Here is a 12500-nt window from a genome sequence, read left to right on the forward strand (position 1 = left end):
CCCCCATTACATTTAAAACAGGGACACGTGAGCGCATAACGGAATGAGAGGAAAAACCACAGGTATATGAAGTGAGTGTTTTAAAGCTAAGTGACAGTTTGACCGGCATTGGTAGAACCCATAGCCAACAGTCTGTGCACTGAGACAGCAAGAGCTCAAACACACAGTAATAACTAAATAGGTAACAGTGGGCTACAATGTATACAGAGTGCCTTACAGAGAAGTTACTATACTAGCTATAGTTACTATACAAATATCTACAAAAAGAGGCAGTTTAAAACAGCAAGACAAAAAGAGAGAGATGGACACGTACACAACTCACACACACACACACACACACACACACTCACACACATAAAATAACACACGCGCGCACACACACACACACACACACACACACATAAAACAACACACGCGCATACACACACACACACACATACACACACACACACATAAAATAACACACGCGCATACACACACACACACACACACACATAAAATAACACACGCGCATACACACACGCGCTTACACACACACACACACACAGACACACACACACAGAGAGGCCATCTCTGTACATAAGTCAGTTGTCAGTGTGTCTGTGTTTTCCTTTATGATTAAGATATCAAACAACGTGATCTTCAGGAAAGGTCAGACAGGAGATTTTTTTGGTGGGAAATAAGTGTGAAAGAAAAAAAAATATTTTTCAGGTCAAACTTTCCAACAGAATCCAGATATATTCAGATAAAGAGAACACTGTGCTTTTTTTACAGTGTCTGCTTGATCATGTGTTAGAAAAACAACAGAAAACAGCACAAAAAAAACCCAAAACAAAAACAGGAGGACCGAGCGGCATGTTACAACTCCATTAATTTATCATCCTTCAAACACCTAATACAATTACAATTTTTTTATTTATTTTTTTTTAATATCAACAACAGTTAGTTTGTTTTTCATGGGAAAAGCAAGAAGAACTGCTGAGAATTACACCAAACAAGAACTTGGGGTAATTGAATAATTAAAAGTTGTTGAAACGACGCTGGCATGAGGAGGCGCGCAGGGAAAACGGCGTTCTGCTGTATGCAAATGAGAGCAAGTGTTTTTTCAGATTTTACACATGTAACTGCTCCCATTCAGTTATATATGTAAATGCAGTAGTTAGCAAATTAATGGAACAATAATAGTATTAAAAAAAAAAAGAGAGAGAGAGAGAGAGAGAGAGAGAGAGAGAGAGAGAACTAAACCTTGGGTTGGGGGAAATGAATTATGCAAGCAAGTTTATGCAAATGTTGCCTTTGTTTGAAGTGGTAAGCATTTCTGCTCATGTTCTTGGCACTAACACACATCTGAGGGAGGATGAGTGTGTGTGTGTGTGTGTGTGTGCGCGTGTGTGTGTATTTAGACAGAGACACTGCTAAGCTCCAAAGCTTGTTTAGTTACATTAATTCCTCTTGAATCGAGCCTGTGTGCCAGTCAAAAACACTGCTAGCTACCCTGGCCTCTGGAGTCCCTGGTCTATTCAGATGGAAGAATCACTGGCCTGAGATTGTTACATACCCATACTATTCTGATCTCTGCTTCCAATGCAAAGAGTGTTTCCTCAGTCACATCAAATTCAGCCCTGTTTACAGTACAGAATTCACAAACAACACAATCATCTCAAATACACCTACACTATCACTATCATTATCATCATTATTATTATTATTATTGCTATTATTATTATTGTTATTATTATTATTGTTATTATTATTATTATTATTATTATTATTAACAGTGCTTGGGCTCTTGTTGGGGACAGCATGTTTGTGAGCCGGTCCAAAGGATGAGGAAGCATCTTTAATAATAATAATAATGAATTATAAGCATCTTGTGTCAGTAAAATCCTGACACTAGAGAAAGTGAAAGAGGTATTTAGTGTCAAACACCAGCTGATCCAGGTCGGCCTGGAAAAACAGCTGAAAACTGAATGCTAATTATTATTATTATAATTATTATTATTATTATTATTATTATTATTGTTAATAATAATAATAATAATAATAATAATAATAATAAATGATAAGTGTTAAATAAGAGGAAGAAGAAGAAGAAGAATGAAGATAGTTCAGACATCTGATCCACTGAGTAGTGTGGATGACTGACTGTTTATGGTAAAACGGGGACCCAGCCTGGCTGTTTTGTCTCTGTGAAGAGGAGAAGGTGGGGTCAGAGGAAGCTGGGATCTTTGGGCTGTTGAATTATAAATGACTTAGGCTTGGAGCACTTAAGCAATGCCAAGGTCACATGTATGACGAAACTCCACTTGTCTACGGAGCCTCTTAATTGGCTGAAGCTAAAGGAAGCTCTGTGAGAGTGGAGAGTGGCGACGTTATTGGAGAGATGATGGGCGTTGATTTTTTTTCCTATAGGTTTTAGCATTAATGTAGAACAAGAGATCCAGCATCACAGTACCTTATTCAGTACCATCTGCCTCTCATTTACACTTCATTGGTAAAGATGTCTCTCTCTCTCTCAGACATACACACACACACACACACACACACACACACACACACCCATACACACAACCACACACACCCACACACACACACATACACACACACAAACACACACACACACACACACACACACACACACACACAAATACCCATACACACACCCACACACATACCCATACACACACACACACACACACACACACAGGAGAAAGGAGGGAGGGAGCAGGGGCCGCAGTGACCTCCTTGTGAAGGGGACCTTCAGTCTTCAGTCTCTGTGTCCAAATAAGGGCAGACTTTATAGAGGAAATTTCACCATCACAAGACTCCTAACAATGCAAACTGCCACTTTACCCTCAAAACAAGCTTTAATAAGAGGGCTCATACAATTCATGATTCATCAGTCGCAAGCATGACATTTTCCCTTCAACATATATATTATGTTTTCTACCGTAATGCTGAAAATGTTGATTTACTTTGACATATTAACAAAGGTGAAAAGGGGTGAACAGAAGCAAACCCACCAAGACAAATCTGCTACAACTACCACAGAGTCACCTCGTTGATCTCCAGGGCGTCCCTAGCCTTACAATCAGTGTCATATTGGGTTGAATGTAAAACACACATGCGTTAAATAAACTGTGCGTTTAATACCAGCCACCTTCCCAACACAGGCCCTACAGGTGCATCCACATACCTGCACGGTGTCTGGTCCCAGCACTTGAGCCTGGGGTGGCAGGAGGCCGGCTGGCCTGGAGGGTTTGGTCGTCACCCTGGCCCACTTACTGCTGTTAGAGCCTCCGTTGAGCGTGGTGGCCACCAGGCGGTACTCGTAGCTGGTCCAGGGGCTGAGAGAGGCTGAGGTGTCCAGGTAAGTGCGGGGTCGGTCGGCCGATAAAGTGGCCACGGTCGACACCTGCTGTGTACCTGTGACTCTCCTCTCCAGCCTGTAGGTGTCCAGGCGACCGTTGGCACGTGCCGGCGCCTCCCAGGTCAGCAGCACGGAGGTGGGTGTGTCCGAGAAGAGCAGTGGGGCGGCCACGCCCTCTGGAGGGGCAGGTGGGGTCTGAAGGTTGTGTGATTGGTCAGACAGGGTACAGCCCGCCTCCGTGCACGCTTCGAGCTGAAGGGTGTAGTTGTGAAAAGGTTGCAGCATGTCGGCGGTGTAGGTCGTGGTGTTCCCGGGCACTTCTGCGGTCAGCTGGCCGTCCTGGTAAATGTTATAGTGGGTAATGATGCCATTGGGCTCAGAGGGGGGCATCCAGGACAGGGTGGCACTTCGGGGCCGGACACTTGACACAAAGGGCGGGTCTATGGATCCTGGACCTATGGGGTGAAGCACACGGGAGAGTGTCAACCAATGACATTACTGTCAACCAACCCCAGTACTCTGTCAGTACTCATCAAATGCATGGGGCATAAAATGTGTCTTGTATATATGCAAAAACACATGTAAAAACACATACACAGACGTGACCCCCTCCTTTATCTACAGAGAGCATTAATACATGGACACTGACAGTGGAGTGTACAGCAGACAGAACCAACGCCTAAAAGATGTTTAAAAGATCAGCCTGAATAAAAAAAAAGAAAAAAAAAATCTGTTTAGAATGATATTCCAAGATAAATTAAATAATCAGAGATGAGCAGAGCAAAGGGCAGGCCATGAGCGAGGGCTGAAGGACAAAGTGTAGTCTTGTGTCAAAGGGAATCTGTATGTGATGGATGGCCTCAATGTCTCTAAACCTGTGAATACTAAAGTAAAAAGTGTAATTTCATCTCTTTTAATTCAGGATTGCAATCTAGAATTTATAGAGGAGGGTGGAATCAAATGCCTTCATGGATAGGAGGTGAACATAAGACTATGGTAATGTGGAGGGGAAAGCGTTGGTGGTGGTGGTAATGTGGAGGAGAAAGCGTTGGTGGTGGTGGTAATGTGGAGGGGAAAGCGTTGGTGGTGGTGGTAATGTGGAGAGGAGAGCGTTGGTGGTGGTAATGTGGAGAGGAAAGCGTTGGTGGTGGTGGTAATGTGGAGGGGAAAGCGTTGGTGGTGGTGGTAATGTGGAGGGGAAAGCGTTGGTGGTGGTGGTAATGTGGAGAGGAAAGCGTTGGTGGTGGTGGTGGTGGTGGTAATGTGGAGGGGAAAGCGTTGGTGGTGGTGGTAATGTGGAGGGGAAAGCGTTGGTGGTGGTGGTAATGTGGAGGGGAAAGCGTTGGTGGTGGTGGTAATGTGGAGGAGAAAGCGTTGGTGGTGGTGGTAATGTGGAGAGGAGAGCGTTGGTGGTGGTGGTGGTAATGTGGAGAGGAAAGCATTGGTGGTGGTGGTAATGTGGAGGGGAAAGCGTTGGTGGTGGTGGTAATGTGGAGGGGAAAGCGTTGGTGGTGGTGGTAATGTGGAGGGGAAGCGTTGGTGGTGGTGGTAATGTGGAGAGGAAAGCGTTGGTGGTGGTGGTAATGTGGAGGGGAAGCGTTGGTGGTGGTGGTAATGTGGAGAGGAAAGCGTTGGTGATGGTGGTAATGTGGAGGGGAAGCGTTGGTGGTGGTGGTAATGTGGAGGGGAAAGCGTTGGTGGTGGTGGTAATGTGGAGGGGAAAGCGTTGGTGGTGGTGGTAATGTGGAGGGGAAGCGTTGGTGGTGGTGGTAATGTGGAGGGGAAAGCGTTGGCGGTGGTGGTAATGTGGAGGGGAAAGCGTTGGTGGTGGTGGTAATGTGGAGAGGAAAGCGTTGGTGGTGGTGGTAATGTGGAGGCGAAAGCGTTGGTGGTGGTGGTAATGTGGAGAGGAAAGCGTTGGTGGTGGTGGTAATGTGGAGAGGAGAGCGTTGGTGGTGGTGGTAATGTGGAGGGGAAGCGTTGGTGGTGGTGGTAATGTGGAGAGGAAAGCGTTGGTGGTGGTGGTAATGTGGAGGGGAAAGCGTTGGTGGTGGTGGTAATGTGGAGGGGAAGCGTTGGTGGTGGTGGTAATGTGGAGAGGAAAGCGTTGGTGGTGGTGGTAATGTGGAGGGGAAAGCGTTGGTGGTGGTGGTAATGTGGAGAGGAAAGCGTTGGTGGTGGTGGTAATGTGGAGGGGAAAGCGTTGGTGGTGGTAATGTGGAGGAGAAAGCGTTGGTGGTGGTGGTAATGTGGAGGGGAAAGCGTTGGTGGTGGTGGTAATGTGGAGGAGAAAGCGTTGGTGGTGGTGGTAATGTGGAGGGGAAAGCGTTGGTGGTGGTGGTAATGTGGAGGGGAAAGCGTTGGTGGTGGTGGTAATGTGGAGGGGAAGCGTTGGTGGTGGTGGTAATGTGGAGACGAAAGCGTTGGTGGTGGTGGTAATGTGGAGGGGAAGCGTTGGTGGTGGTGGTAATGTGGAGGAGAAAGCGTTGGTGGTGGTGGTAATGTGGAGGGGAAAGCGTTGGTGGTGGTAATGTGGAGGGGAAAGCGTTGGTGGTGGTAATGTGGAGGAGAAAGCGTTGGTGGTGGTGGTAATGTGGAGGAGAAAGCGTTGGTGGTGGTGGTAATGTGGAGGGGAAAGCGTTGGTGGTGGTGGTAATGTGGAGGCGAAAGCGTTGGTGGTGGTGGTAATGTGGAGAGGAAAGCGTTGGTGGTGGTGGTAATGTGGAGAGGAAAGCGTTGGTGGTGGTGGTAATGTGGAGGAGAAAGTGTTGGTGCTGGTGGTGATGTGGAGGGGAAAGCGTTGGTGGTGGTGGTAATGTGGAGGGGAAAGCATTGTGCGCTGTGAGAGGCAGACAGTGCATGCTGTGCAGCCTGCAGTGAATTGGGAGAAATATGGTAATCACTTAAGTTGGAGACGGGTCATTTTCTCTGAGTGGTTACAACGACGGCAGGACATGGAAGCCAAGATATTCTTCACAGGGATCCTGTCTGACAGAACAGGTCGTTTTAATTACACACACTCTCTGTCTCTGTCTGTCTGTCTGTCTCTCTCTCTCTCTCACACACACACACACACACACACACAGACAAAACTAGATGACCCAATGAAAGACAGCTCTGAAAAGACTTGAGAAATCTGACACCACAGTTTTGACACTTATTCTTGCCATCTCTCTCTCTCTCTCTCTTTTTCTGTCAAATCTTCTTAGTGGATTGGACTCCACACAGTTGTCTTCAGCAAAAGGCCAGTGAGAGAGACCAGCCCCTGAGAGTCACATGGCAAACACAGAAGAGACGTTTTAGGATATATCAGGAAGTTAGTCATTTAAATCCATACAATATCTTAATACTGGCGACTACACTATACAGAAATACAAAAAAACCCCTCACATCAGTCTTACACTGAAATAAAAAAAAAAACATCAGTCTTACACTTTGGAGTGCCACCGACTCCTCCTTTCATGCAAGTTCGGTATTTAAAAATGGCCCGAAAAATTCAAACGAAACCCGAAACAGAACAACAAAAAAACAATGAAACAAGAAATTTAAATATGGAGATGGAGATGGAGATGGAGATGGAGCTGTTGGGTTGTGTCCTGGTGCGGTCTGGCTGATATTTTGGCTTTGGGAAAACTCATTTTAAAGGTAATGTTTCTCCTCCTCGCTGCCACACCTCAGCAGTGGTAGAGGTGTGTCCACGAGGGCAGGGGGTTGAAGGAGACTGACTCCGTGCCATTCCGGGGGCCTCCGCTCCCTCCCAAACCGCCCACCGCGTTCCACCGGGCAGAGCCACGGCAAACTTTTACCACCCAAACCTCGCCTGCACCTCCATCTCAACCAAAACCCCCCCCCCAGACCCTACCACCTATGGGAAACATATCAGCCATCAGACGACTGGCCCTCACTCACACTCAACGGCGAAGACAACGTGATGATGGCCAGAGGCAACAGTAGTGATACTATTAAAGCTTTCTTAAAAAAGTTTCATAAAAAGCCCGTGCTAAAAGTACCGAAGTTATATAATGTCTATTCTACATTTTGAACATTTGAATGTGTATCATCAAAACAGTTAATAAATTCCTTTTGAATTAATAATATAATAATGCTTATGATTTTAACATGACCACAAAATTATAGGGATACTAACCACTAGATACTGTGTAAAACAACAACAAAAAAACACACCGATATATCTTTATAACTAATGACGTATAACTAATAATTGAGGAAAAAAATGGGTTCAGCATGCTCTGAAACCATGATTGTTTTTTTCTCTCTCTCTCAGTAGAGGAAACTGTATAAGCAGAAAGTGTTGAGGAAAAATTGCTCCACAGACACTCGGTAATGGACGAAAATTCAGCTATTCAATCATCTTTCACACACGAAAAAGCAAATGACATGGACATAGGTGACCTGTGACACGGCCAACGACAAATAACCTGACTCAAAAAATCTGACAGAAACACAAACAAAACAAAACTAAAACAATAAAACCCAACACCCCCCCCCCCCCCCCCCCCCCCCCCCCCCCCCCCCCCCCCCCCCCCCCCCCCCCCCACCCCGCGTGAATGGCTCTGCAGAAGTCTGCAGTGCCCCCCCCCCCAACCCCTCCTCGCTCCCACTCCTTATGATTCCTCCCCAGATTTGTCCATTCATCTACTGCCTGTTATGGTGCTAGGTGATTTTTTTTTTTTTTTTACCAGGACTGTGGCAGGCCGGGCCTATTTTGTACCCTCCACCCCCTGATAAATAAACAATGCACAGATTTGACCTTTGGGTTAACAGGTTTTTATGCTTGCTCCACTCAGCACTCCAACTGATTCAATTACCCACAAAGGTTCAGGAGTGCCCATGAATACAGAAAGAGACGGCGGGCGGGCGGGTGAACGGCAAGCCCTGCGTAGCCACAGCTACTCAACGCTCAACGGCACAAAACCCAGTCAGGGGAGGGGAGGGCACTCTCTAGAGAAATTCCTTAATTGTAAATAATTTTACCACACGAGACAATCAAGTCACCTTGACTGTGAGCCTGTTAGACGCCCCCTTCTCCCACTGCACCCCCACCCCAAATCCCTTATGCCCCCCCCCCCCCCCCCCCCCTCCCCCCCCCCCCCCCCAAAACCTCATCCCTCCACCATCTCTACCACACACACACACACACACACACAGAGGCTCTGCACTGCTCTGTGGAGGCAGCGTGTTATTTAAGCTTTACTGGTCTGTGTTAAATTCTGCAATTTGAAGGGCTGTTAAGTTTTTCAATTGAAATTTCATTTAAGATGCAGGTGCTTTTTATTTTATTGATGCTTTACTGCTCTCCGGGTACAAGCAAGAACACAGTGCAATAACAGCAGCCTGCCTCAATCAGCTATGGGCAACAGCTGTAATCTCAAGGCATTTGGAATACTTAGTGGAGCCCCCTTTTTTTTCGCCAGGCTGCTATAAATCGCAACAGCAGAAGGAAAAACAAGAGTGAAGGCCGCGGAGCCTTAAATCACCTTTATAAGGATTTGGTTAGCATAGTAATAACACAACCAAGTGACAAGGCGACGAGGGGGACACAGAATGTCATGGACGGGGTGTGTGTGTGTGTGTGTGTGTGTGCGTGTGTGTGTGTATGTATGTGTGTGTGTGTGACAATATGATCACTTTGAAGGTTAGGTTTTTGCTAATGTTAAGCAGGACAAGGTAACTACTGTATAGTGTACTGCAAGCTATGGAGTACAGCGGAGAAATTCAAATGCATATCTTTTTTCTTTTTTTTTACACAATGGATGATATTTATACTTGAAGCATTAGCCAAAAAAACAGTCCATTTATATGTTAGAAAGTAAAAAGATGAAAATTGGATTTCTGTAAATTGCCACTTTAGCAGAACTCCTGATTTATCAGTCTAATGAATGAAAGAACATTTCTGGCGAGGCTTTTTGTACTGTTTCTCTAAAACAGACAGGACAGGATGGTAATGCTGTTCAGACCCCGAGATGTTGCTTGGAGTGCTACCATCCTTTTAACTGATTTAATTATAAAAAAAACTGTATGAAAACACTCTCTCTACGATTATTTCAACTGTACATCACAACGATACAAACGAATCAAAGACCACCGCACGACTTTAATCACATCACACAACGAAAACGACCTCTGCTCTCCTTCAGTCCCTCTGTCTCTCTCTCTCTCCTTCTCTCACTCACACACACACACACACACACACTCACACTCACACACACACACACTCACACACACACACAAACACACACACACTCACACACACTCACACACACACACACACACACACACACTCACACTCACACACACTCACACACACACACACTCACACACAAACACACACACACACTCACACATACTCACACACACACACACACACACTCACACACACACACACTCACACACACACACACTCACACTCACACACACACACACACACACACACACACACACACACACACACTCACACACACTCACACTCACACACACACACACCACACACACACACACACACTCACACACGCACGCACACACACACACACACAGTCTCACATATACGCAGAGCTACCCATTCCTTTTCTCCAAACGAAGAGAAGAGACAGAAAAAAGAGAGAGCGCTCCTACATGACAGAGTTTATGTTCAGCGAACCGCCTGTCAGCTCTAAGAAGTGAGAATTCACGGCTGAAATTACATTAAAAAGATGGTTATAAAATTTTAATGGAATGATAAAAAGGAGAGGGAAGAGACCCTACTGAATACGTAAAACGACCATACATCTTCAGCGGGAAATATTCCACTGCCTGCGCTAATGTGTCCCCTCTGCCCAGGACACAACCGTAACGCTAACCGCTAAATTAACTGATTCGCCATGTTTCTGTATGCAATCCACACACGGGAATATAAACTCCTAGTAAAAAGTAAGTTTAGGAAAAAAAACCCAAAAACAAAACATAACAAAGCAAAACAAAAACAAAACACAGCAGCAGCCGAAGTGAAATGTCAGTGGAAGAGTATTTAGTGAGTGATGATTTGTCTGTTGTGTGTAGTATTGGGTCTGCACTGTATATTGTGTGTATAGGGGGCAGGTAGTCCATACCCTGAGCCCAGGGTGAGGGAAAAAAAACAAAAAAACACACATCTGGGGGGATTCTGTAATTCGAGATGACATAGGAAAGCAGATGGGGACCCTGATGGACATGCAGAAAGAGAGAGGGGGGGAGAGAGAGAAAAAGAGAGAGAGAGAGAGAGAGAGAGAGAGAGAGAGAGAGAGAGAGAGAGAAGTCGCTAAAGAAAATATGACATCGGTTGTCTTCTCGTATTTCACCTTGCTCGTCCTCCACTCTTCCTCGGTCGTGTGAACGGCCACATTATTTTGAAGAATATCCTCGATTCTTTCCGTCTGTTAATGTAAGGCGGCTTACCCGGGCACTAAGTCACTCTGATGAGTCGGGTGATGAGATGTGAGAGAGTGTGTGTTTATTAGCAGTGCCAGGAGACACTAAAACTCCTGCTTTTTTACCCACAATCCCTTCTCTCTCATAATCCCAGCAGCTCTGAGCACAGAGAAACTGAACGTTTCCTCTTTAAAATAATTTTTTTTCATTTTTGTCTTTATGTCGTTTTCTCCTATTCTCCAGTGGCCCTGAGTATAAAAGGCACAGTTGGGGAAGGAGAGCCGTCATGCTTTCAGAGTGTATGGTGTCGTATTGAGTCAGTGCAGGATCAGGGAGGTGGATGGGAGGCCAGAGGAGAACAGACGGTACTGAGGCACCCGACTCACGCTGGGGAGTGATTTATACACCAGGAGGAGCAGGCTGCAGTTTGACACATGTCTCTCTCTGTTTGGACCGAGGGGATGATTCAGTGCAACACACAGACACTCACACACACAGACACACACATACATACATCCACACACACACACACACACACCTGGTGCACCTCTGGCCTGCATTTTCTTTCTTTGTAGAATCTGCATGACTACGACACAATGGCATGGCGGATTGTTCTTACTATTTCACTTTCTCATTACAGATGCTATATAGACCTCCCCAGTAATGCAGGACCAAGACTAAAGCATTATTAACTATAAATAAAGACTTTACTGTTTTTTGGCTGTTTTTTTTAAAGTTACTTCAATTACAGGTTACTGCGTCACCCTCTAACACGTTTATTGTACAACAACTTTCGCCTGCCTCACTACAACACAAATACAGGTCTCTGAGCATTACCTACTGCACAGCTACAGGTTTCATTTACTACAACTCAAACACGGCTTTCAAAACATGTACCAACGTACAACCACAGATCTCTACTCATCTACTACAGATCTCAACAGACCTCAACTCATCTACTCATTTATCTGTTTGAACATGGGTTCAAACAGATGAACCCATTAACTACAACACAGGTACTGGCTGACAAATCTAACACAACATAGCGCCAGGGTTCAACACATCTACTACAACACATCTACTACAACACAATCACAGGATAACACATCTACTACAACACAATCACAGGACAACACATCTACTACAACACAATTACTACAACACTATCACAGGATAACACATCTACTACAACACAATCACAGGATAACACATCTACTACAACACAATCACAGGATAACACATCTACTGCAACACAATCACAGGATAACACATCTACTACAACACATCTACTACAACACAATCACAGGATAACACATCTACTACAACACAATCACAGGATAACACATCTACTACAACACAATCACAGGATAACACATCTACTACAACACATCTACTACAACACAATCACAGGATAACACATCTACTACAATACAATCACAGGATAACACATCTACTACAACACATCTACTACAACACAATCACAGGATAACACATCTACTACAACACAATCACAGGACAACACATCTACTACAACACAATCACAGGATAACACATCTACTACAACACAATCACAGGATAACACATCTACTACAACACAATCACAGGACAACACATCTACCACAACACAATCACAGGATAACACATCTACTGCAACACAATCACAGGATAACACTATCACAGGATAACACATCTACTACAACACAATCACAGGATAACACATCTACTA

The 12500-nt window shown here is 45.1% G+C and overlaps 1 protein-coding gene across 1 annotated transcript in view; it reads right to left on the reverse strand.

The window, feature by feature from the left end:
* The window catches only part of ush2a (Usher syndrome 2A (autosomal recessive, mild)), a 205470-nt gene that overhangs the window by 84284 nt on the left and 108686 nt on the right, over window positions 1–12500 (reverse strand). The window contains 1 exon segment of the mRNA XM_030774913.1: window positions 3197–3825. Coding sequence (XP_030630773.1) covers window positions 3197–3825 — 629 coding nt within the window.

The sequence above is a fragment of the Chanos chanos genome, chromosome 1 (assembly GCF_902362185.1).
Source record: "Chanos chanos chromosome 1, fChaCha1.1, whole genome shotgun sequence".
NCBI lineage: Eukaryota > Metazoa > Chordata > Actinopteri > Gonorynchiformes > Chanidae > Chanos > Chanos chanos.